Source organism: Rhea americana, unplaced genomic scaffold (genome assembly GCF_003343005.1).
Source record: "Rhea americana isolate MKP2758 unplaced genomic scaffold, rheAme1 scaffold_481, whole genome shotgun sequence".
NCBI lineage: Eukaryota > Metazoa > Chordata > Aves > Rheiformes > Rheidae > Rhea > Rhea americana.
In genome coordinates, this window is record NW_028186625.1 from 93,841 (window position 1) to 117,145 (window position 23,305).

Here is a 23,305-nt window from a genome sequence, read left to right on the forward strand (position 1 = left end):
TGTGTGTGTGCTTCCTTTTGCGTGAAATCCCGCCAAGTTTTTGCCGTGAAGAAAAAGGGGGGGAGAAAACAGCCGCGCCCAACGTGGGGCTCGAACCCACGACCCTGAGATTAAGAGTCTCATGCTCTACCGACTGAGCTAGCCGGGCTGCTCAGGAAAAAGGGACGGTGCAGTTCTGAGGCTGCAGCCGCGGGTGCAATCTGGGGGGAGATTTGCCAGCAAGGAGAGAAAGGRGAAAAGCTGCGACCCGGCAAAACTTGTTGCAGCTGGAGCTCCAATTCCCACGACTCTGCCCCGGGGCATTTCCACGCGAGTTCAGCCCGGGGGAAAGCGCGAGTCGGGAGCTGAGGAGGGCAAGAKCACGGAGAGGCTGGATGCCCCGCCTCGCACGGCTGGAAAAGCGCATGGCATTAAAAGAAAAAAAAAAAGCAGAAAGGGAAGGGGGGAAAAAAAGTCTTAAAAAAAAATGCATTCCCTGACCGGGAATCGAACCCGGGCCGCGGCGGTGAGAGCGCCGAATCCTAACCACTAGACCACCAGGGAGGCGRTGRCGGGGGTTTGCCCGGATATAACAGCGCGCTCCCGGGGTCGGGACCTGGCGGAGCCGCTTCCCGCTGGCTCCACGGTGACGGGCGCGCAAAAAGGAGGGTTGCATTTAACGCCGAGGGGGGCCCGGCGGGTCTGCGGCGTTTTCCGTACGAACAGAAACTTCCCTTTCAGGAGCCCAACCGCCTGCAACGTGGAAATGCTCCCAGGCAAGCAGGTCCTTGGGCTTATCTTCTGCTGCCCTCCGGCGGTGGGTCCTTTCTGGTGGCTTCTGCAGCGCCTCGAAGTCCTCCTGGGGAAGCTGTGCGGAAAAAAACAGGCTCCGCTCGACCGCGATCGCGTTGCGGAGGGGCTGGTCTGTTCTGCCGTTTAGACTCGTAAGGATTTGCGATCGTTGGGAGAGTTTGCCCGATTTTGAGGCCTCTTCCCCGTTTTTGTCCCTGGAAGATGAGCAAAGTTTAATCGTTACACAGACCTCCTCGACTGCCACACGCTGATTTTTACACGGGAGCTCCCGTTTTCAGCAGAGGTTCAGTTCAACCCCTAAAACACCTCGCTGTGTCTAACATTACGCTGGCACATATCTGCAGGCGGAATAGAAATGAGGCTTCTGCAGCAGGGAGAAAACAAACTTCAGCAGAAAAGGGGCTGAAGTTCCCCTGTCTTTAGGTCAGAGGCTCTGGAAGACTGAAACATCAATAGCAAAGAGCTTCAGCAGAAGCTTCACGGCGATGTAGGTCAGCAGAGATGCGGTAAGGAAGGGAGAACCCAGTTTTAACAGCAGTGTGTTGTGCTCCAGAGAGTTTTTTGAACACAGAGCTGGGGATTTTGGCTGCTATTCTAGGTCACGTCCAGCAAACAAATAAACCYATGCAGGAGCAGCAACGCGTGACCACAAAGTTGTCCTCCCTCCRTCCACATCTTATTCTCCAGCTCAGCTGCAAACCAGACAGGTGCAAAATGCATTGGGGGAAGGGAGGAGACACTCGCTGCTTGATTYCAGCTTTGGATATGATGTCCTGGAAACGAGCCAAGACGAACCACAGCGCATGGTGGCAGGTGAAATGATGGGAAGAAACTCGATCTGGAGAAAGAAATYGGATGTGACAGTCAAGCTCCTCTAACAGAGCTGGGAAGGAACCGAGTGCTCAGAGCTGAGCTTAAATAGGGCCCCTGGACCATGGGCAGGGTGTGGATGTGGGTCCCAAGTGGGGTTGCACAGGGCAATTAGTGCCTATGAGCACTCTCAGGGCCCTTGGTCCTTTCACATGAGCCAAAAACCTGTTGTCAGTTACAAGATAACATGGTGGCCGAGGTTGGAGGCATCTCTGGAGATCACCTGGGCCAACCACCCCTTCTCAAGCAAGGTCACCTACAGCGTATTGCCCAGGACCATGTCAGGCTGGGTTTTGAGTATCTCCARGAATGGAGTAGCCACAGTTTTTCCAATCCCTACAGTGTCTGTTTAAGTTGAGAACATGACAGCTAAGATTTGCCTGGAGTCATCTTTACCTRTACCTAAACTAGTGATGGAAGGATGAAAACGTTCAATATCTCTGAAACAGCAGCCAAAACAACATGCTTCAAAATCTCACCAGTGCAAACATATAAATGCAAAGAAGTTGTTCCCCCAGAGGTTTCACTGGTGGAAGGGTGGCAGATTTTCTGAGGTCTACGGATGGTGACCTGATGTTGCTATCTCAACARGTCTGAGAAGACAGATGTCCAACTATGTTTCCTTGCACAGAATAAATAGAGGGAAAAGGAGCCAAAAGACAGGCATTGTTTCTGCCTGGTTTCGAGCCAGGGACCTTTCGCGTGTGAGGCGAACGTGATAACCACTACACTACAGAAACGCGCAGCCGCCCTGCTGAAGGGCCTCGTCCGTGGCAGCCAGGCTCTTCCACGGCGCTCCTCCGCCTGCCTCCGTGACGCTCTCCACCGCCCTTCGGCCTCCTCTTCCTCTTGCGCGGAGCATGGACAAGCACAAGGGCTCTGCCCCGTCGTTGACACCCATCTGGCATTTTCCAGGGCTCCTTGCGATGCTCTGAGCAAGGGATGCAGCCAAGGGGAGCTGCACACAAGGCTTCCTGGCGCGGAAGCTGTTGGCAGCCCGTCCTGACCTGCAGACCGGTGCTGGTGCTGGGGTGGGCTGGGCGCGCTGGGGCGCAGGCGTGGGACGCGGTGCGGGGTGGCGAGGCCGGGAGAGGCGGAGGTGGGTGTTTGGGGCATGCGTGGGAGAGCCGAGGTGCGGGTCGTGCCGAGTGGGCGTGCAGAAGGTGCCCACACCGTGTTTCTGTAGTGTAGTGGTTATCACGTTCGCCTCACACGCGAAAGGTCCCCGGTTCGAAACCGGGCAGAAACAGGGGGGCTCTTTTTCACCCCCCCTCCACTGCTACCTTGGCAAAGCCAAAACCAAAAGCCCCCCGATCACTGAGCCCCGCGGCAGGGCAACGCGCCTGTGCCTGCTGCTGCTGCACCTTCAGATGACTCCCCGGGGCTTTGTTTCCCACTCCTCCACCACCGACAGCGTTGTGCTCTTGGCTTTTGCTGAACGCCTGCAAGAAGCACGATAGTACCGCTGAATCCCGTACAGATGTGGGCATTGCAGGACAGAAAAGAGAAGGTTTTGGGGTCTGGCAGGGAGTGGAGCCAGGCCGCCTCCGTTGTGCACTTCATGCCCGCTGCTCTGCATTCGAAACGGAGTTTTCTGCAGGAAGGGGAAGGGAGAAGGCTGGGGGGGGTCTTTAAAACTGAAAAGGAAATATCGGCAAAAGGTTGTTTCTGCCTGGCTTCGAGCCAGGGACCTTTCGCATGTGAGGCGAACGTGATAACCACCACACTACAGAAACCATCTGCGCCCAGCTTGCAGCAGCCTTTCCAGAGGAGGCTCCAATCCCCCCACCAAGAGCAGCAGGGTCGAGCTGTTTTTTTGAGTGGGGCATTAGTGTGGAGGTCTCCCGAGGTCCTGAACCCACTGCGATTTTTTAATAATAAAGAATTAGTCATTTTTGCAGCCATTGCCTGCTGAGTTGAGGGTGAGAAGTTTCCTTCTGGGCAAGGTGGCAGCATGAACGTGAGGAATGGGGWGCTGCTGGGACAGCAGGCAGTGCATCGCTGCCTGGATGTGATACCTGCGTGCGGAGAGGTGCTTCGAGATCCCCCATCCCCTTCCTGGGGGAAAGGGAAGGGAAAACAATAACTTTCAAAGATTTTGCTGCGTCGGAAGAACGCCTTTTCCCTGACCGGGAATCGAACCCGGGCCACGGCGGTGAAAGCGCCGGATCCTAGCCACTAGACCACCAGGGAGAGCTGGGACCACGTTTTGGGGTACTTCTCCTCGCCCGAGAAAAAGGGGCAGTTCATGGCCMCGAGGGCAAGACCCGGGCGAGCTCCCCCGCGACGTGGCGAGCTGGGTCCTACTGAGCCAACACGAGGTGGCAACGCTGCGACCAAAGAGCGCTGGAAATACGTTGATGCCGTTAGATATAATCCAGATTTTCTGCTTTCTACCCTGAAGCCTGGTGGATTTTTTTTTTCTCTCCCTGGGATCTTGCAGATTCAYCAGGCAGATGAAGCTGGCGCTGGCACAACTCTTCCTCCTGCCTTTTGCAGGACAAACACCAAAACGTACAAAGATAAAAGATGAGATTGCCAGAAATACCCCAAACACGAGCTCCCTGGTGGTCTAGTGGCTAGGATTCGGCGCTTTCACCGCCGCGGCCCGGGTTCGATTCCCGGTCAGGGAAAAAAAAGCTTTTTTTCCTATCTCAAACGAGCAATATTTACCTTTCTTAAATATCGTTGTTTTACTTCTGCCGGCAAGTTTACTGCTTGCTCCCGCAGAAAGCACCTAGTGGAGCTTACAATTGCCGAGTTATTACTACAAGAGAACTATTTATCCAGCAGCAGTTTATCCTTCTAGTCAAGGCATATTTTAAGACGCTGATTTACAAATCTCTCCTAAAAAGGAGCAAAAACTGATTTTTTTCCCTCAAGAGTGTTTCTGCCCGGTTTCGAACCGGGGACCTTTCGCGTGTGAGGCGAACGTGATAACCACTACACTACAGAAACCCCTTACAGCCCCCCAAACCACGACCAGCCCCCCTCGCTCTTTCCCTGGCCTTTAAAATCACCTGGGTCCCCGGGTGAAAAAAAAGGGGGGGGGGAAGAAGAAGAAGAAGAAGAGAGTTTGCTCCGGATTCTCAGAACCTTCCTGCTACTGTTTCTAGCATTCAAACCATGCAAGCAGGAAAGAATTCATAGTGGGGTTCCCTCCTGGCCAATGTCTGCCTTTCCAGAACAAGAGGGAAAAAAGATTTCTAAGATATAGCATAGGAAAGAGGAGGTAATTTGGGGGCAGAAGCAGCCCGGCTAGCTCAGTCGGTAGAGCATGAGACTCTTAATCTCAGGGTCGTGGGTTCGAGCCCCACGTTGGGCGCAGCTGTTTCTCTTCTTTTTTTTTTTCTTTTCTTTTCTTTTTCTCTCCCTTTCCGTGCCGCCACGGAGCACTTGAAAGCAATTCCTGCTTTTCCAGCCCTGCGCTCCCGGCTCTGCTGCCGCAGCCTCCCCCGACGCCACCGCAAACGCGGCCGGGAAACGACGCCGCAAAAACGCGTCGCTGCGGATATTCCCACTTTCCGTGGGGTTGTTTTTCACCGTCAGGATGGCCGAGTGGTCTAAGGCGCCAGACTCAAGGCTCTGCCTTCCTTCCCGTGGGTATTCTGGTCTCCGTATGGAGGCGTGGGTTCAAATCCCACTCCTGACAGGTGCATTTTTTTTTCGCTTTTTTTTCCCTCCCCCCCCCAACAAAACGGTTTCTTGCACACGCATCGAGGAAGCTGCGCGTTCCCGGCGCGAAGAAGACCGATCCCGCAGGAGTTTTCCACGCGGGGGTCCTCAGCGCGTGGCCCGGGGTGGCGGCGGTGGGGAAGGGCAGCTTTTTCTATGGGGCTCGTTTCGTCTTTGTATTGAACTCGCTGGTCAGCTACAAAACAAGCTGCTTTTCCTCGCGTTGTGTTTTTTTTTTGTTTGGTTGGGGTTTTTTTTTATTTTGTATTTTGGGGGGCCTCCAAATCCCGCAGGAACCCGCAAACCGCCACGGGCAGCAATCGCCCGGGGTGCTTGGAAAAGCGATTAAGCGGCAAGACCGTCGCCGGGGTATGATTTTAGGAACAATATCTTGAGAAAAAAATGCTCTTTATTTTTGGAGGTGGGGGGAAGGTCCGGGGCCAAATTTGGGGAAGGAGCTGCGCCAGGAAGGGGACAGGAAGGGATTGTGAATAAGGCGGGTTTCTGTAGTGTAGTGGTTATCACGTTCGCCTCACACGCGAAAGGTCCCCGGTTCGAAACCGGGCAGAAACACCTTCGCTTTTCCTTTTCTATAATTTTTTTCCCGTTCTTCTTTCTTAATTATCGCTCCTTTTCTTCTTCTTCTTTTTTTGTTTTCTTTTTTTTTTCTTTTCCCTCCTCTTTCCTCTCCTCAAGGACAGCCCATCTCTCCAGCTCAGCCTGGGTTTTAGGCAGCCTTTGCGCCTCTTAGCAGAAAAGCACGCTTTAATCTCCTGTTATCCTCAGACGGAGAGGGGCGTGAAGCAGGAAAGGGAACGAGTGAAGGAAGGAGCGAATGAGAGAGGGAAGAGGAACGCCCAAAGCGGGCAAAGGAAGAAATGCCTCTTAAGGAACGTCCTCGCTTAAGAGGAGAGGCTCTCCCTGAAAAGGTGAGCGGAGAAAATAAACCCACCCCCACCAAAAAAGCAAAACCAAGAAAAACAGCTTCCCTGACCGGGAATCGAACCCGGGCCGCGGCGGTGAGAGCGCCGAATCCTAACCACTAGACCACCAGGGAGCCCATGCAGTGTAATTTTCACTGTGCAGCCTCCAAGCTAGCAACACCTGCTCTATTTTTGACAGTTCTTCCTTTATTCTTCATCTATTTTCATCCCTTTCCCTGTCATTATTTCACCTTAGGGCCGCGGTGGCAACATGCATCTCCAATAGCAATTTTGTACCAGAAGTCAGCTCACGACTTTCCTTCGGAGAACCGTGGCCCAGCCTTTCCCCGGCACACTGAAATTGGATTTCCCCACACCCCTGTGTTTCTTCTATACAGGGAAAGAGAGTCCCCTGGCAGATCAGCGAGCTCCACTACTGCTATTTAGGGCGAAGCTCTGGAAAAAACAATTTGGCTCCTAACTCTGACTGAGGTGCTGCAGCTCTTGGGAGTTCAGGGCCCCGATTTCTTTGCCAAACTAGACCTCAATAACCACTTCCCAACCCAAATGACTTCAGCAACTGGGTTTCAAGGGAATCCCTTCCTACCTGAGCTTTTGAAACCAAGGGGATGCAGGCAGAAGCGCTCGCCCATAGCACGATGGGCTATTGCTAACGTGAGACTTTGCTCAGCTAAGTGCCAGTGAAGTGCTGGYACCAAGCAACCACTACACGAGTCTGCAGCAGAGGCAGTTCCTCTATTATCATTTCCGCATTCTGCTGTCAGCAGTTAAGGCAAACAAAGCGTTTCAAACCACCAGAGACACATTTGTACAATCAGTTCCGGTATCTTAAAACGCTAGCTCCATTCACCAAAAAGAAACCTGGGAAATGCTCATGTGAGCATCCTTCATTGCCTTTTGGTTCCTCCTTATGTTCCCAAGCAACCTTTAGGCACCAGCTGGCACCAAGGCTGTTGTTCAATACGAGGTTAAAACCGATGCTGCCTTGAGAAGGATTTATTTGTCTTGGTTTTAGGCACCTCCAGTAGATTTGTCTCCATGCCACCTAGATAATCTCCTACATGTGGYTGACCCATTTCAAGATGAGCTCAATTATGCCCTTGCTGTCATTCTTCGTTGACTTGAGAGGAATTGCAGGCTGGAGGGCTACACATCTGGAGAGGCAAATCCTTGCAATACATTTAGAGCAAGGAGATGACCATCACGCAGCACTGATGTAACACAAACTGGGGGGTCTGGATATTGTTAGTGGTTGTACTGGTAATCTTTCTGCAAGATCAGGTATTGCCCATCTTGTTGTTGGCTTAGCTGACCCGCTCTGTGTCAAAGGCTGCAAAAAAAGYGTGAAACCATCCAAACTCTTTGTGTTCTCCAGGGTTTTGCATCTTCATCCACAGCATCTAAAGGAGAGGCTCCATTGCACAGCTGCAGCAGGATGTCTTGAAAGCTTAGCGAGCCAAAAAAAGCTGGGTGAAGGGTCCAACAAAAACACTCAGGAGAGGTTAGGGAGAGGGGAAAGTGGGTCCATCACTTCAGAAGCCAGCATAGGTTCAGCTTAGCTGCATCCTTGTTTTCCAACACAGAGAGGAAAAAACGTTTTTCAAAGGGGGGTTATGGGCATGGCTGTACTAGGGCAGCATCGTTGGCAACGTCTTCTGCCAGTAGAGCAGCTCTTATCCCATGCTCCACCAGCTCTGCAACAGCAGATACTTCTTGCTGAGCTAGATGATAGGGAAGGATAATTTGCCATCCTGCTTGCACTAGGCAGGACATTGCCTTCTTCATGCTCCCCAAATCCACCTCTGGGGAGGTAGGACCCTGAGATGTCTCCAGAYCCATGTGAGCAAGGCTCAAGCGGAGGACGTCCCCGGAGCGGTCAGGGGGAGAGCGAGAACTGGCACCCTCTCCCCAGGCAGAGCAGAGGGAGGATTCGCTCCCCTGCGAACGAAGCCGATGGGTAGGTGAAGATGGGCGCCTCCTTGTTGGAGTCAAAAAACGCCACTCGCCCTGCCTCGTAGTCCAGGTAAATCCCGATCACCTTGGGGGGAGCGAGCAGGGAGATGGGGATGGTGGGMGAAGTAAGAGCCTGGTACTGGCTCCCACACTGCCCCATAGCCCAGATCCCCACCTCCGGGTTGACGCTGATCCGTCCCTTCCTCCTCACCGACTCCTTGGCCACCCCGACAGCCCAGGCTTCCCCGTCCCCCACCTCCACCTCCCAGTAGTGCCTGCCCGTGCTGAAGCCTTCRCAGCCCAGGACGCAGCGGGAGGCGTCGAATCGCTTGGGGTTGTCGGGCACGGGTTGGCGCGTGTCCTCCCATCTCACGCTCTTCCGATCCTCGGAGAGGACAAGGCGGGGATGCGCCGTCTCTGGATCCAGGGTCAAGCTTACTGGGGACAGTGAGAAAGAAAATGATCGTTGGAGGTAGTATTAGAAGTATATCTCCATGGCGTTGCACCAGGACCTTSCATCCCTAGTGGAGGTAGCCTTACTTAGACCTGCTGCAAAGAGACCTACATGTAATCTCAAACCCTCTCCTCGGCAATTGCTCCGTACCTTGAAATTTCATCAGCATCTCCTTGAGCGCGATATTCTTCTGAGGACAACCAGTGCGTTTCTCTCCCAGCTCCGGTGAGACYTTGTCTGACTTCTGGACATCCTCCTTTTCAAGCCTGGGAAGAAACAAGACCTTTCTGATAATGCTGCCTTCACTCATAATTGTCCTTAGGCCCTGAGCAATTTTCATTTAAAGAGCAGCTTTGTAATGGGACTGGAGTGAAGGCTTGGCCCCAGAGAAGTCATTAACGACCTTCCTTCCGGAGAAGGATTTGCTGACCCAGAGTGACCCAGTGACCACACTGTTACAAAGCAAACGTTTTCACCTCGCTAATGCCTACCCGGCCTTTGCTTTTCGTGGAGAGGCATGACTCATCTCATTCAGAAGTACGCGATAAAACAGGTCAGATGAATCATGCCCTGCAAGTCCCCTCCTTYTGTCTACAAAGGGGCCAGGGTAACCAGCTCTCTGCCCTGGAGACTTTTAAAGTGAGGAGAAAATATTGTCACAACCGCCTGCTTCAGCCAGGTCTGAACTTCTCCCCCCTGCATTTCTTTTGTGCCACCAAGAGCTCAGTGAATCAGGAGCCCTCAGCAGTCTCGGCTCTCCTGATATGACCCCAGCCAAGCGGTCTCGGCCAACTTGGCCRTAGTCACCTGAGTGCTCAGAAATGGCCCACGCAAATCCCACAGCCCTACTTCACTTCCCAGGCTGTCCCTGGACACCAAAGGCTTTCTAGCATGACCAGCAGTGCTCGAAGCCAAGGGAAGTGTTGGTGATAAAATGTCCTTCCTTGTTTGTTTGTTTTCTTCCAACTAAACCACCTCCTCAGYCTATTTCCAAACAACATTATTCATGAAGAGGTTTGATATTGGTATGGAAATTCACCCGGGGTTCCCTTCTGCCTGGAAGCACTCATCAATATCTAACATATGGATTTCTTAAGACTGCCGGACAATTTTTGAGCAGCTCACAAAGGCAGGGTGCGAGAGCACACCCCACGTCCTACAGAAACCATCACGGAGACTTTTGATGTACGGAACAGAGGAGAAGCTGAAGCTGGAGGTACCATCATCCCCGATGATACATTTAGCCAATCTCCAGCACCCTGTGTGGACTCGGCACCTTTCGCTGTGTTCAAGCCTTTTCCTGCATCTTTACAGTACCTAGTGCACGGGGGTCATAAGGGGCTGGGATTTCAGTATCCATCGGTATCCACCGCAGAAATAAATATCGTTAACATCACAACACGCAGGAAGGAGCCACAAACCTGCTCAGTATGTTTCTGCTGTCCTATGAGGGAAAGATGAGAGAAGGAAGATGAATTCACAGCAAAGTCAACCTGATAGTTAACAGAGAGCGTCTACCGCGAGGCTGTAGAATGACCTCAGGGAACACAAAGGCGTTCCTCTCTGTTTCCCCACATCTAAAATGAGTCCCAAAATACTGATCTGCCTGTTTTTGCCTGATTTGCCTGGTTTTGAATGGAGACATCGCAAACTGGGTAGATGAACCCCATACTCAGAAATGTGTGGTCATCTAAGTAGATTGCACGTGATTTAAAATACTCACATGGACAGCAGGGCAATGTTTGTGATCGCTTAAGAAACGCATGTTTTAAGAAAATTATGTATTTAATATGATGGGGGTGGGTTAAGTTAAAAAAGAGGGAGTGTTTGGAGTGAATTTGACTCCTGGGCTGGTGGCACCAGCGATGTTCCTGGTCAACAGTCTTCCCCAGGGGCTGAGCTCTCACCTGCAGGAATTCGCACGCCGGCTGCTGACATTTCTCTTCCAGCTCTCTAATATCCTCGCAGATGGAGGCGATCTCCTCCGAGAGCCTGGTGATGTTCTCCTCCTGTCTCTTCACGATCTCCTGATCCAGCTCGGCCAGCCGGCCCAAGAGAAGACGCTCCTGGCCCTCCACAAACTGGTGCAGCTCCTCGATTTCAGACACGACCTTCTGTCTCTCTGTTTCCACCCGTTCCTGCAACAAGAACCGACACACGCAAGGACCAGGAAGGGTTGGGAGAGGCTGCAGATGAGCTGGTTTAGGGCGATGAATTTCAGTACATCGCAGCCCAGTGTCTGGTGCAGAGCAGAGGAATGCTCAATACTTCAGACTTTTTTTTTTTTTTTTTTTTTGGCTATTTCTGGGCTGAAGATGCTGGCTGTGGGCATTTCCCATGGACTGTCATCTTTGTACCTGCAATACTGTAGACCTTTGAACAACAGGAGAAGCAGCAAAGCAGAACCATGAACAGATAAGTCAGGGAAAGAGATCAGAGAAAGGCAAGAAACAGGAGACATGTGGGAAATAGGAGTCACCACGGCCCAGACCTTCCTGCAATGCAGAGAACATCTCCAATTTCCACATGGAAGAGCAAAGGAAGGAAGGAAGACCACTGGAACATGATCTTTGGCAATGTATCTCCACGTCCATCACTGTGGCCACCAGGACAACAAAAAGGAAAGAGAAGGAGAAAGCCACCACCACCCGAGGACAAAGATCCAGATTCTTACGAGGAAGTCCAGGCTTTTCCCTTCCTCAGCCGTTTTCAGCCCCAGCAGTTTTTCTCTCCTGTCCTTCAGGATTTGCACGTGGGCCTGGAATTTCTCCTGAGTAGAGAAGGATCATCTCAGWGATGCATTTTCTTCCCATAGTTAGGTCCATCCCTGACCCCTTTTCATCCCACCCAGCTGGACTCACCTCCTGCAAACTCACTGGATTCTCCCCTGCTAAAACCAATGTGATAATGTGGAATTTTTCTCCCATTGCCAGAGGGATATTCCTGACACTGGGAGAGAAAAAGACCCGGGCCAAGGACTGGAGTGGACAAGTAGCTTCAAGCAATTGGGGAGACTCTGCTGGCGCCTGTTCGGGCTCAGCGCRTGCTCAGCGCTGAGCCAAAATTTATAAGCCTGAATTGCCAGCTCGGACCAGCTGCCAAGGAACGCGCTTTCAAGGGTAACCTCGCAGCCTGGCCGGGGCCCCGCGTTCGGCGTTCGATGCGGCTTAGGGCACAAACGCTGCTTTCTCCCGCTGCCACGACACACAAAAAGCCCAGGGCTCTTTCCCGAGCTGGAGCAGGCTGTTCCCACCAGCTTGCAGACGGCCAGCTGGCAGCGATGCAAGGAGGGAAGCGATCCAGCAGGATGCGRATTGAAGGCGTTTAAGCAGGGGCAGCTGCTGAGAGAGCACAAGCAAAAGTAGCTCTGGTTTAACACCAGGAGCCAGGACCTCCTTGAGGACCTCCTTGAGGGAGGTTTCCGGTCATGGCTTCTGGACAAGCTTGTTGCAAGCTCTCCAGGCAGCTGGGCCACGCTAGCGCTGCAAGTCTGCTGTGCCAAAACGACGCTGCAGCTCCAAAAGGGCCCTGGATCACATGCCCAGAGCCACAGCATCGCCCAGGAAGATGGGACCCTGCACCACAGAGGTGCAACGAGGTGGTGCAGCATTGCATGGCTCGCTGGAAGYGTGCACAGATACCAGCCCCCATTGCACCTGCACCGGTCCTGAATGCTGCCACTGGTTCTCGGCGGTGCCGGGCTCTGCACCGCGTGTGTGCAAGGAAACCCCTCCCTCCGTCCGGCTCGTGCAGGGCTATGCCACACGTTCGCAGCGAGAGCAAATTTCACTTCGCCTCGGCGGTGAAATCAGCTTTCTCTGAAAGCATCGTGGGTGCRCGGTGAAACTGCAGCCCGGACTGCGGACGTGCAGTGAAAACCCTTTGCACATCAACGCCTCGTTCCACGTGGTGCATACCTACAGGCAGCATCCGCTGTGCCCCAAATGCCCAAGACAGCCTACGTGACCCTGCTTTAAGCAAGAGGTTGGGCTAAATGATCCCCTGAGGTCCCTTCCAGCCTGAATTAAATGATGCTCCTGYAACGATGCTGGGACCAAGAGCTTCAAGCTGGTAGGAGCAACCAGCAATGTAAGGGAGGGGGGAACGCAGAGCAGTTGGGGCAAAGCAGAGCATAGACCAAAACATGTGGAAACCTAGATGTTTGCCAGCAAAGCACGGCAGCTTCTTCCTCCCGTTCCCTCCTCCTCCTCCTCCTCCTCCTCCTCCTCCCTCTGCCCAGCACCGGGATGTCCTACTTTGTACTCCTCTGCCGCCTCCTCGATGGGGACCACGGCGTGAGCCCGGTGCGCTTGGGACTCCCTGCAGACCAGGCAGATGGGCGTCTGGTCCTCCTCGCAGAAGAGCTTCAGAGCCTCCTGGTGCTTCTCGCAGAGCTTCTCCCCGCCGGCCCCTCCTTTGGCCGCCTGCAGGCTCAGCCGCTTGGCGATCTCGATGATTTTGGCCAGTTCCCGGTTGGGTCTCAGGTTTCTCTGCGGGGCCGTCTCCTTGCACTGGGGGCAGGGGAAAGCGCTCTCCGCTTCCTCCCAGCAGCGGGTGATGCAGGCGCGGCAGAAGTTGTGGCCGCAGTGGATGGAGACGGGGTCCTGGAAGAACCCCAGGCAGATGGAGCAGGAGGCTTCATCGTGGAAGCTCTCGACGGGGCCGGCCGCGGCCATGGCCCCGGCGGCGGCGACAGCTCGCTCGGGGCGAAGCTTCCTCGTTTCTGCCCGCCCGCGCGGGCGACGCCGGCACCTACAACCACGTTTATCGCCGCTTTCGCTTCCTCCGCGGGTCGGGGCTGCGCCGATCACCGCGCGCCCGCCGAGCTCGCCCGGGCTCGGGCGGCCGCGGGGATTTGTGCCGGAGGCCGGAGCAGCTCGGAGGCGGGCGCTCCTCCGCCCGAGAGCTGCCGCGCGGCGGCGGAGCTGTCTTCAGCCTGCAGCCCCCTCGCTTTCAGGGCAATCTTTGCTATTTTAGGGAAAAAAAAAAAAAAAAGTAGTAACGGACGTATCTCCCCTCCCGCCGGCTTTCGCGTTTGCAGCACCGCTTTGCTGCGGCTGCTCTGCCCTTGCCAGGTCGGTTGGGCGGGCAGACGCACTCTCTCTTTCCCCCTCCACCCCCGGCAACCTTTCCCCGCTTTCGGTTTTCGGTATTACGTGCAGCTTCGCGCGACTCTCACCCCGGCTGGGGCTGGGGTTTCCGACAGCCGAGCGCGGAGCAGCCCCCTCCATCCCTCCGCCGTCGCGTCCGTGCAGGGCGGCAACGCTGTTTTTCCTTTCTATCAGCGCGGGAAAGCCCTAATTCCGCCAGCCCTCCTGACTCGCGACACCGTGGGGGCTGGGGAATAAATAAATAAATAAATAAATAAATAAATAAATAAATAAATAAATCGCCCCCTGCGATGCTGCCCGAAGCACTTTNTTTACGTGCTAAAGCAACCGGGGCCGATTTGCATTCGTGATGAAGCGACGCGTTTGCCGAGAGCRCCGCAGCGGAGGTTATTTGCTCGCGAGCGTTTTCGGCCGTCGCCGTTTTCCGGTGCARAGCTCCCGGCGCGCGAACGCTCAGAGTGAAACTCGAGGTCGGGCTTTGCGCTTGCAGCCCTTTGGGTGACGCAGGATTAAGGGGTGCTGCAGTGGAGAACAAGCCATGGGAGCTGCACAACGCGACCGGGACACCCTGGAAGGACATTTTTGACTCTTGCATTTGGAATATTGCTCTTCCTCATGCTCTTCTTCCTCTTCCCGTGCCACGAACACTAGGAGCTTCATGGGTCAGAAACAGCTTGTTGGCTTTCCCAGCAAGATCAGCTGCTCTTTCTGGGACCCTGAGGCCATTAATAAGCATTAAATTGCCCCCAAGCAACACCCACCTGGATCCCCCCACCTTGCCCATGGCCTCAGGGTCTATTTAAGCTCAGCCCTGGGGTTTAGCCCCAATCCCCCCTGCCCCTCCATAGCTGTGTATTTGCTCAAGGATCTCCTTGCAAAGACTTTCCAGAAGTTTTCCTTTTGTTTTTTTCCCAATTACACTGTTCTAGCATAGCTGCCCAGGCAGCAAGCTGGGGTTGGGAATGAGCCAGGTTAATAATGTGACAATCCCCCTCCAAACTGGCCTTGAATTAGGGTRTGAAGAGCGTGGCCTGTTAGCAAGGACGGTCTCAAGGGGGAGCTGGAGACTGGTTTTTGGGAGCGTTGGATGAAGAAACACATTCGCTGTCCCCCTGCTAGGAAACGCGATCGGGATGGGGATCGGGATACGGGATTCCCTGCCGGAGCCTCCCTCCAGCCTCCTCCTCCATGGATCCCTTTCTTCTTCCAAGTCTCCATCCCTAGATCATCATCTCTGCTGCCGTGCCCAGCGGGCTCGGCAGGACCACGTCTCCCCTGCCTTCCTCCTTGTCGAGCGGTGGGTACCAGGCTTTTTTTTTTGGGGGGGGGGAACGAGGGGCAGCCAGGAGGGCTTTGGACATCCCCGACTTTCTCCTGCTTCTTGGCCCGGGCTCGGCACTGGCTCTGCCCACCCCAAGTGCTGGGGGTGGCAGGAAGGGAACCGCCTTTTCCTCGCTCCGCGTCAGAGGAAAATGAAAGTGGCCGGCTCGCGTTTCGGCTCGCGCGCGGGGGGCCCCCATGGCTACGCAGAGCCCCGCCGCGACGCTGCCCAGCGAAGCCTCCTGCTCCATCTGCCTGGAGTATTTCCGGGACCCCGTCTCCATCCACTGCGGCCACAACTTCTGCCGCGCCTGCATCACCCGCTGCTGGGAGTGGTCCATCGCCAACTTCTCCTGCCCRCGGTGCCGGGAGACGGCCCCGGAGAGAAATCTGCGGCCCAACCGGGAGCTGGCGCGAGTGCTCGAGATCGCCAAGCGGCTGAGTCTGCAGGCGGCCAGAGGGGAAGCGGTGGAGGACGAAGGATGCCAGAGGCACCGAGAGCCTCTGAAGATCTTCTGCAAAGAAGACGAAGCCCTCATCTGCGTGGTCTGCAGGGAGTCCCGGGCTCACCGTGCTCACACCATGCTTCCCGTGCCAGAGGCTGTCCAGGAATACAAGGTAAGAGAGATCTTTCCATGAGGATCCCGACTGGGACATGATGGTCCCCTCATTGCCACGTTACCATCAGGCAACGTCCTTCCTCCAAGTTCTTATCGAGACAGCAGGACATCTCTACTGCCGGGGTAGAAGCACTGTATCCCCTCCGGCTATTTGCCCCCTGCTCTTCAGAGCAAAGTCACCCGTTTCAAGATGACAGAGTGAGAGCACAGCAGCGTTTCCGCTGTCTCGGTTCTCAGCTCGGGCAGGTCTGGTTTAGCGTCTGATCTAAAGATACTCTGCGGCTGAAACGGCGAGGTCTTTCTCCCYTGCTCTGAGCTGCAGAACTCAAGCCTGTGTCCAGCTCTGCAGCTCACTGGACCATCTGCAGCTACCCCTGCCCTCTCCTAGAGAGCAAAAAACTAACCTGGTTTTAAAAAAAGGCGGGGGGGGGATTTTTCCTGCCAAGTCAGTCAAACCACGTGAAGAAAGGATCCAGTGAGGGTTGCAGAAAGCTTTGTCCACTTTGTGGCATTTATTGCCGTTTGAAGCGCTTCAGACTCTTTAAGCCCAGTATCCTTCTGGACCRTGGGAGAACTCCAAGGAGAAGCTGTGGAGCTGCCCACAGTGCAATCCCCTCCCCAGCTATTTTCTRTGGGGGTGGAAAAGTCAAGATACCTGGTGTATCTCCCATCCCAAGCCTGCCTTCCTCACCTGGCTCTCCTCTTCACACTGTCCCTCCAGCAAGGCTGGACCAAAGGGTCTTTCTACCAAGTGCAATGCCTACCCCATGCCGAGCTGAAGACTATAAGTAAATCTTGAGCCCAGGAAGATCCAGGTAGTGATAGGAGACAGGCTGTCCCCAGCCTCTGAAGATGAGGAGTCCTTTTTCTTTCCTCAGGGGCAGATCCAGGCCCATCTGGAAGCCCTGAAAGAAGATAGAGACAAACTCCTGGCGCTTCGAGAGGCTGAAATGAAGAGGAACTGGGAATATTTGGTAGGTGTCTGCTTTTCATGAGGAGGGACAGGAGGCTGGGTGTCACCGTTTGGCTCAAGACGAGACGCTGTGGGGGTGCACGTACTGCTCTGCARTGGGTGGGTCCCTTCTGAGGTGCCAAACCAAATGCTACATGACATTTCACTAGATGGTGGGGAAAAAATAGCAGGCAGACCCCAGAGTCTTGTAAGGGGTGTAGCTGCAGAATGAGTCAAACACTGAGTGAGTTTGCTCTGGCCGGAGAACCGTGCTCGCCTGAGTATGGGATGTGTTGCAAGTCTTCAGGTTTGCAGCTGGATGCAAACGGGGGCATTTTAGGATGCTCCAGGCACTGAATATTTCTAGGTATGCAGGTCTTTGCATGTGCAGGACTTTGCTACGTCCTTCATCCTGCTCTTGCCTTCCTGTGTCACCTGCTAATAGGAGAAGACCGAAGCCGAGCGGCAGAAAATCTTGTCCGAATTTGAACAGTTGCGTCTCTTCCTGGAGGACCAGGCACGTCATCTGCTGGCCCAGCTGGGGCAACTGGATAGAGACGTTGAGAAAATGCAGGAAGAAAACATCACCAGCCTTACTAAGGAGATCTCGYGTCTGGACACCTTGATCCAGGAAATGGAGGAGAAGTGCCAGCAACCAGCAAGTGAATTTTTGCAGGTGAGGAGGTCAGGGATGGAGAAATAACTAGACTATCACTCTGTCTCCTGGCTGTATTTTGGCTCTGAGTGTTACTCCGCGATGTGGCCAAACCCAGGCTGTGCTCTGCTCCAAAGCCACATCCATGCTTTGGGGGTTGCAGAAGATGACTTGTTATCAAGATCGCCATTCACTGAGTTTTCTTCTCTCCTTTCCAGGACATCAGAAGCACCTTGAGCAGGTATGGGACTTCCTCAGCTTCTTCCCCTGACCCCAGGTTGGGAAAGTGGTTTGGACCTCGTGTTCAGCAGGGCTGCCCGAGTGTAGGAGAGCCTTTACCAAGCAGAGGCCAAATGCTCAGAACTGCAGCTGATGAAGACAAACCTGGCTCACAACGCTGGGGTCCATAGGAGAAACCCTTCCTCCTTGGTTTACTGGGAACCCTTGCTCTTAGACCATTACTGGTCAACGATGGCCAAGTGCTAATGTTTAATGACCTAAAACAAGCATTTCTACCCATCTCTGAGCATACAATGGGCTTATTAAAGCCCATGCCAGCTCCTAAGGTATCAGCTAGGCATATGCCAGAAAGATTTCTTGGCTCCTCTCAGTGGAGGTAGATCCTCACCTCTTTCCTCCCTCCCTCTCTAGGTGTGAGAAGGAAAATTTCCAGCAGCCCCCACTGATTTTTCCAGAGCTGGAAAAGAAAATCAGTCACTTCAGGGACAGAAGCATTACTCTGAAGGAGACTCTGAGGAACTTCCAAGGTATTGAGCATGGGCTGGGGTGGTGGAGTAACATCTGTGAGAGCATAAATTTATTGGAATTGGGGAAAGTCATGATGGACTTTTTCAGGGCAAAAGTGCTGCCTTTCAGACTGTTCTTAGAGCTGTAATCCAGCCTGGCTACCTTTGCAGAGTCACCTAACTGCTTGCAAGTAGATGCAACGCTAGATCTCACCGGCTCTGTCTGCGCCCTGGCGTGGATGTATGCTGCTGCACACCCCGAAAACATTTAGCATTTCCTTCCGTGCATAGGCGCTCTTCTTGCAGACCTGGCACTTCAGAGCGTATCCCCATGCTCAGTTCCTCGCCTGACTTCTTTCCGTTGTGGTTCAGAAACCTGATCTCGTTGAAAATTAACACAGCAAAACAAAGCAATGACGAGTTTTCAGTCAGACCTGTTCCCCGATCCTGGGCACTGTGGGTGGAGGAGAAGGCAGGACTGCTTCTCTTGGGACAACCTACTCTTGAAATGATTTTGAAATCACAGGCTTTGGGAAAAATGGCACAAGGCCCAATCCTTGCCCTTTCTTGCTTCCTTTCGGTTTCCTTGAATTGCACAATGCTCTTCCGTCCCCTGCGGACACTTCGCACAAGGTGCAACCTGAGTGRCAGAAAACCCTCCCTGTGCACATGCCTCCAGTGATACCTGCAYGTCTGTGTTGTATCAGATCTCTCATGTCCCTTTTCTCCCCTTTTTTAGACATCCTGATGTTTGAGCTGCCTGAAAAGAGTAAGTCCCTCCCCTGGAACTGAAGGGAGTGGGAAGGGGAAAGGGAAGGCTGATGGATGAGGACCTAGTCTCTGTCCCTCACGCTGGTACATTCGGGGAAGGAAACATGTTTTGGCCCCTAGGCATGGAGTTTGTTCTCTCTCTTCTCCTGCCCCTTTCCCTTCTGCCCTGGGACACGTCTGAACYCGATGCCCTTTTGATGTTTGCCTCGGTCCTGCTTTCCCCATCCAGCTGCTGGGAGTGGAGCAGCCCCACGAAAGGGGAGACATCCCAAGGGATGGAGTGGATGGAGCTGTGGGACAGCTCTGCTCATCCCTGACAAAGATTTGATGCCCTGGGACGTGACAAGCAGAGCAGGGTGGTGGAAGACTTTACTGTCCCTTTGATACTCTGCTCTCCACTCCTTGCAGCGAAGGTGACCCTGGATCCGGCCACAGCTCATCCCCAGCTCGTTGTGTCTGAGGACAGGAGGAGCGTGAGATGGGAAGATGCCCAGCAGGACCTGGCTGCTGAGGGATTCATCACTGACCCCTGCGTGCTGGGCTGCGAGGGAATTGCCTCTGGGCAACACTGCTGGGAGGTGGAGGTGGAACCTAAAGGCTCCTGGGCCGTAGGGGTGGCCAGGGAGTCCGTGAAGAGGAGGGACGAGATCAGCGAGAGCCCTGAAATCGAGCTGTGGTCTATGGGACTCTGCAAGGGCCAGTTCTGGGCTCTCACCTCCCTTGAGCGCACAGCTCTGTCCTGGAGCCAGGTCCCCAGGAGGGTCCGGGTCTCCCTGGACTATGAGAGGGGTCAGGTGTCATTTTTTGATGCTGATAAGAGAGCCCTGATCTTCACTTTCCCAGCAGCCTTGTTCAAAGGGGAGAGTATTCACCCCTGGTTCCTGGTCTGGAGTGAGGGGTCCCAGATCACGTTGTGCCCCTGAGGCATGAGGAGAGAAAGCTCTGTTCTCCCCCAAACACAGGTTTGCTTTGTCCCCAGCCTCGCTATTCCCAGCACTTTTTGGAGGACTGCTGTCAGGCAGATTCCCACTTGGCCTTTCTGGCCTCTCTTCCCCTTCTCTGTGATCTTATAGGGTTAAGCAACTTTGTGGGTCTGTAATCAGCAGTTTGGGACATCAGCGGGTACCCCGTGGAGCCACTTCTGCATGATAAGGTCTTGCACCAGTCTGCTGTCTGACTGGTTCTGTAGATCTCAGATTTCAACGGGGTATAAAGATTTTCACACCATAACATTTTTCTGTGTCTGGTTATTCAGCGGGTAGCAAGCTGCGGCTCTGTGAATAAATGAAGGAGCGGAGGAACATCTGATCCTCTGAGGGGCAAGGCTTTGCCCAGATGCAGTTCCTACACCAAGCAGAGAGAAGGACGGAAAGGAGAAAACTATGTATTTTTATTATCGTTAATGACTTTTTCCATTTCCACACTCTGGAGTCTCTTGCCTCCTCCAGCAAGAATCAATCGCAAAATAAGACCAGACCAGTTYGCTTAACTGTGTGGTTTAAAAAGTAGCCAAAATCCGAAGACAGGGCAATGAATTAGGTCAATCCACTCGCCGTGTTTGCTTTAAGGCTGGTTTACGTAAGTGGTTAGGTGAYAGGACAAGGGCTCTGCCCTGGGGCAGGCTTCTTCTAGCGTTGTGCCGAGGTTCCCAGCCACAGGGCTCAGGAAACCTGTTGGGTTGCCCCGTTTGGGGATCCTTCCTTAAGCACCTGTTTTTGGCCACTCTTGGACACGGCCTGTTGGGCTGGATGTACCTTTGGGCTAACAGGTACAGCAGCTCTTACGTTCTCACGCTCGACAGAAGCCAGTTTTGGGGRAGGGTAGGCCAGAAAGAAACGGAACCAGAAAGCATTTTCCCAGACCATCCTTCATCCAGGAACATTTTTCAAGAACAATAGCAAAACGTAGATAATTAAGAGAGTGGTAAACAAAGTGTCAAGTAATGAGGTTCTCAAATTATCACTTCTTCTGACCAGGAAAATCCATTTGCTCATTCTCTCTTCCACCTCAGTGTTTCTTTCTGCCCTATTTCTGTTCTCAGAGTGAGTTYGGAGTGAGTTAAGGCCAAGTAAGCTCTTCCAGCTGTCCCAAAGATAATGCCTAGTTTATTTTTTTTCCTCTGAAAGCCCTTCTCAGTACCTTGTAACTTCTGCAGCATTTTTGCCTGCTGCAGCTTGTGTTGGTTGCCTCTCAGCCTTTCACTGGACACCTTGGAGAAGACTCTGGCTCTGCTCTAGAATCTCATTAGGCAATTGCAGGCTRTATGGGCCCCAAGGATGCTAAGAGGTGTTGATGGCCCTGAACATGCTCACCTGGGACCCCTATCCACACCCTGCCCAAGGCTCTTTTTAAGCTCAGCAGTGGGTCCTCAGCTACATCAGAGGTTCACTGCTCTACAGCTTGGTCCTAGCTATGACTGTGCCTGGCTATGGACCTTGCCAAGCTGGACTCCTACTCATGAGCTGGCTTGTCCCTGGACCGGGCTCATCCCTGTGGACTGCTGGCCTGGATTTGGGGCTGCCTTGCCCTGCTTGCCTTGATCAGGTACTGTGGGATGGATCAGGCACCCTACCAGGTGGCATTTGGCTTCCAGCCCTTTGGGAGTTGCTGGCCCTTGCTGCACCCAGACACAGACAACAAGGGTCCCAGAGAGATCTCAGAAATGCCTAGGAGCACCTCTCTGATGTGAGCAYTTTCTCCAGCCTTTTTCTTTTGAAAGGCTATAAACTCACATGGAAAAACTCACTCACTGATTGCTGATTTTTCTCTTCTTGCTCTTATGTCCAGGTGTCCAGGCAGGAAACTTCCAGGAGTTTGGTGGTAGCTTTCATCTGCCTCTTTTCAAGTTCATTTTTTCAGGTCTTCCAGCTGTGAGAGCAAGAAGAGCTTGTGTCCTTCCAGGAACCTGCAGAGTGCCTGATACCTGGGCAGAGCCTGCCAGTGCTCAGCTTCTATCCTTCCCTTTTAAGATGCAAGCGAAGGAGCAGTGAGATGGGAACTAACAYTGCGAATTTGCGGAAAGGTGCTTTCCGCAGGAGGAGATCACTGGTGAAGTTGCCTCTCTACCAGATTTTCTTGTGGATACATCCGTATTTACCTTCCACCGCTGCTGTGCTGTTATCCCAAAACGATCTTTAAAAAAACATTTCCCAGAGCCAGTGTATACTCCCCAGGGACTGCCAGACTGGGGAGCTGACACCTACGAGATCCTCCAGCTTTCTGCATTCTTGGAGACCTTTCTCTTCCTTCAGAAAACWGTGTCTCAATTTCTTCCTGAGTAGACCAAACCCTATTATATTTCCCTCTACTCTGACTGGGGTTAGGTCTTTCTCTTCCTGTCCTTTCTGTCTTCTGGGCAAAGCTGTAGTATGGATGCTTTGAGCCTGCAAGTCAGTTCTTTGCACCGTGTCTCCTGGGCAAGAGGTGGTGACACCCTTGGCCAGGTGTGCTGGGAGCATCAGGTTTCTTCTTTGTCAATCTTCTGGCTTCCTATCCTGAGTTCTTGAGCGCTGTYGCCTTGCTGCTTTTGTCACCCTCCTTTCTGGCCCAGCACTAGCAAAACCACCCAGCCCTTCCAGGAAAGGCCTAGAAGGGGAAAAACTTTGGGAAAACAAGGAGATTGAGGAAGTCTCGAGGCTTTGCTTGAGAAGAGCATAAATAAATGGGAAGAGAAGTGTAACCAGAGCCTTGTAGGTACTGGAAAAATACATATATATACACATATGTGGGAGTTTTTTGTTGGAGGCTTTTTTTACATGACAGTAATTGGGAGTTTTAGAGACYGTGACCCAGGTGAACGGTTATCAACTGAGATAACTGTCAGCTGCAAATGTTTGACCAGGCTTGGAGATGTGAGTCTCACTTCCAGCAAACTCAAGTGAACTATTCCCACCAGAAACAACAACAAGGGAGCTGGTCACTCCAGGAACAGCAGAACTGGAAGCAAACACCTTGTGACTGCTTCCCAGCCAGCTGGGAACTGTGTCCTGGGGTGAGTGGGCTGGGATGGTGCTGCTGCTATRTCTTCTGCTGGATGCAGGAGGTGGGTGCAAGCAAGTGAATGTGCCACCTCCACCRGAGCTAGGCTGCTTTGCTATTCGGTGGAGAGCTACCCCATACCACTGGCGGATTCTAAGGCATGACATCTTTCATCTCAAAGTAGATGTCTTTGGTTGGGCAAGCAAGTCGCACCTGAAAAGTGTCTGCTTCTCCCTGTTGAGCCTAGAAAACCAACTTGGATGGAGACATCTGCGTTGCAGATATCTATAGGACACCATAGAAGAGAGGAGAGTGGAGCTGGGGGGCAAGTGGATGGAGATCAAAGACCTGGAGAGACCCTGTGGCCTTGGTGAAAGATTCAGGAAAACGTCACTCTCCCTGCCTACGTCCAAGAAAAGCACTGTTTTTTCCTGGGACTCTGTGTTTCACATCTTGTGTTTCCT

At 53.3% G+C, this 23,305-nt stretch overlaps 2 protein-coding genes and 12 non-coding genes across 14 annotated transcripts; 6 read left to right on the plus strand and 8 right to left on the minus strand.

Moving 5' to 3' along the window:
- Nucleotides 1–75: 75 nt before the first annotated feature.
- On the minus strand, nt 76–148 carry TRNAK-CUU (transfer RNA lysine (anticodon CUU)). Its single transcript has one exon. It is a non-coding gene; the product is annotated as a tRNA-Lys (tRNA).
- A 323-nt stretch (nt 149–471) lies between these two features.
- TRNAE-CUC (transfer RNA glutamic acid (anticodon CUC)) lies at nt 472–543 on the minus strand. Its single transcript has one exon. It is a non-coding gene; the product is annotated as a tRNA-Glu (tRNA).
- Nucleotides 544–2,329: 1,786 nt separating this feature from the next.
- TRNAV-CAC (transfer RNA valine (anticodon CAC)) lies at nt 2,330–2,402 on the minus strand. The gene has a single exon. It is a non-coding gene; the product is annotated as a tRNA-Val (tRNA).
- A 436-nt stretch (nt 2,403–2,838) lies between these two features.
- On the plus strand, nt 2,839–2,911 carry TRNAV-CAC (transfer RNA valine (anticodon CAC)). Its single transcript has one exon. It is a non-coding gene; the product is annotated as a tRNA-Val (tRNA).
- Nucleotides 2,912–3,325: 414 nt separating this feature from the next.
- Nucleotides 3,326–3,398, minus strand: TRNAV-CAC (transfer RNA valine (anticodon CAC)). The gene has a single exon. It is a non-coding gene; the product is annotated as a tRNA-Val (tRNA).
- A 385-nt stretch (nt 3,399–3,783) lies between these two features.
- Nucleotides 3,784–3,855, minus strand: TRNAE-UUC (transfer RNA glutamic acid (anticodon UUC)). The gene has a single exon. It is a non-coding gene; the product is annotated as a tRNA-Glu (tRNA).
- A 368-nt stretch (nt 3,856–4,223) lies between these two features.
- On the plus strand, nt 4,224–4,295 carry TRNAE-UUC (transfer RNA glutamic acid (anticodon UUC)). Its single transcript has one exon. It is a non-coding gene; the product is annotated as a tRNA-Glu (tRNA).
- Nucleotides 4,296–4,547: 252 nt separating this feature from the next.
- On the minus strand, nt 4,548–4,620 carry TRNAV-CAC (transfer RNA valine (anticodon CAC)). Its single transcript has one exon. It is a non-coding gene; the product is annotated as a tRNA-Val (tRNA).
- A 294-nt stretch (nt 4,621–4,914) lies between these two features.
- TRNAK-CUU (transfer RNA lysine (anticodon CUU)) lies at nt 4,915–4,987 on the plus strand. Its single transcript has one exon. It is a non-coding gene; the product is annotated as a tRNA-Lys (tRNA).
- A 219-nt stretch (nt 4,988–5,206) lies between these two features.
- TRNAL-CAA (transfer RNA leucine (anticodon CAA)) lies at nt 5,207–5,314 on the plus strand. Its single transcript has 2 exons — nt 5,207–5,244; nt 5,269–5,314. It is a non-coding gene; the product is annotated as a tRNA-Leu (tRNA).
- A 523-nt stretch (nt 5,315–5,837) lies between these two features.
- TRNAV-CAC (transfer RNA valine (anticodon CAC)) lies at nt 5,838–5,910 on the plus strand. The gene has a single exon. It is a non-coding gene; the product is annotated as a tRNA-Val (tRNA).
- A 412-nt stretch (nt 5,911–6,322) lies between these two features.
- TRNAE-CUC (transfer RNA glutamic acid (anticodon CUC)) lies at nt 6,323–6,394 on the minus strand. Its single transcript has one exon. It is a non-coding gene; the product is annotated as a tRNA-Glu (tRNA).
- Nucleotides 6,395–6,941: 547 nt separating this feature from the next.
- On the minus strand, nt 6,942–13,736 carry LOC146589042 (E3 ubiquitin-protein ligase TRIM39-like). Its single transcript, XM_085316963.1, has 6 exons — nt 12,945–13,736; nt 11,363–11,458; nt 10,596–10,826; nt 10,110–10,132; nt 8,839–8,954; nt 6,942–8,672 (listed from the first exon to the last, which is right to left on the minus strand). The coding sequence occupies exons 1-6, from the start codon at nt 13,362–13,364 to the stop codon at nt 8,158–8,160; spliced, it is 1,401 nt and encodes a 466-aa protein (XP_085173089.1). The 5' UTR covers nt 13,365–13,736; the 3' UTR covers nt 6,942–8,157.
- Nucleotides 13,737–15,278: 1,542 nt separating this feature from the next.
- On the plus strand, nt 15,279–20,093 carry LOC146589043 (zinc finger protein RFP-like). The gene is made up of 7 exons (XM_085316947.1): nt 15,279–15,737; nt 16,618–16,713; nt 17,137–17,367; nt 17,565–17,587; nt 17,998–18,113; nt 18,832–18,861; nt 19,272–20,093. The coding sequence occupies exons 1-7, from the start codon at nt 15,318–15,320 to the stop codon at nt 19,784–19,786; spliced, it is 1,431 nt and encodes a 476-aa protein (XP_085173073.1). The 5' UTR covers nt 15,279–15,317; the 3' UTR covers nt 19,787–20,093.
- The last annotated feature ends 3,212 nt before the right edge of the window (nt 20,094–23,305 follow it).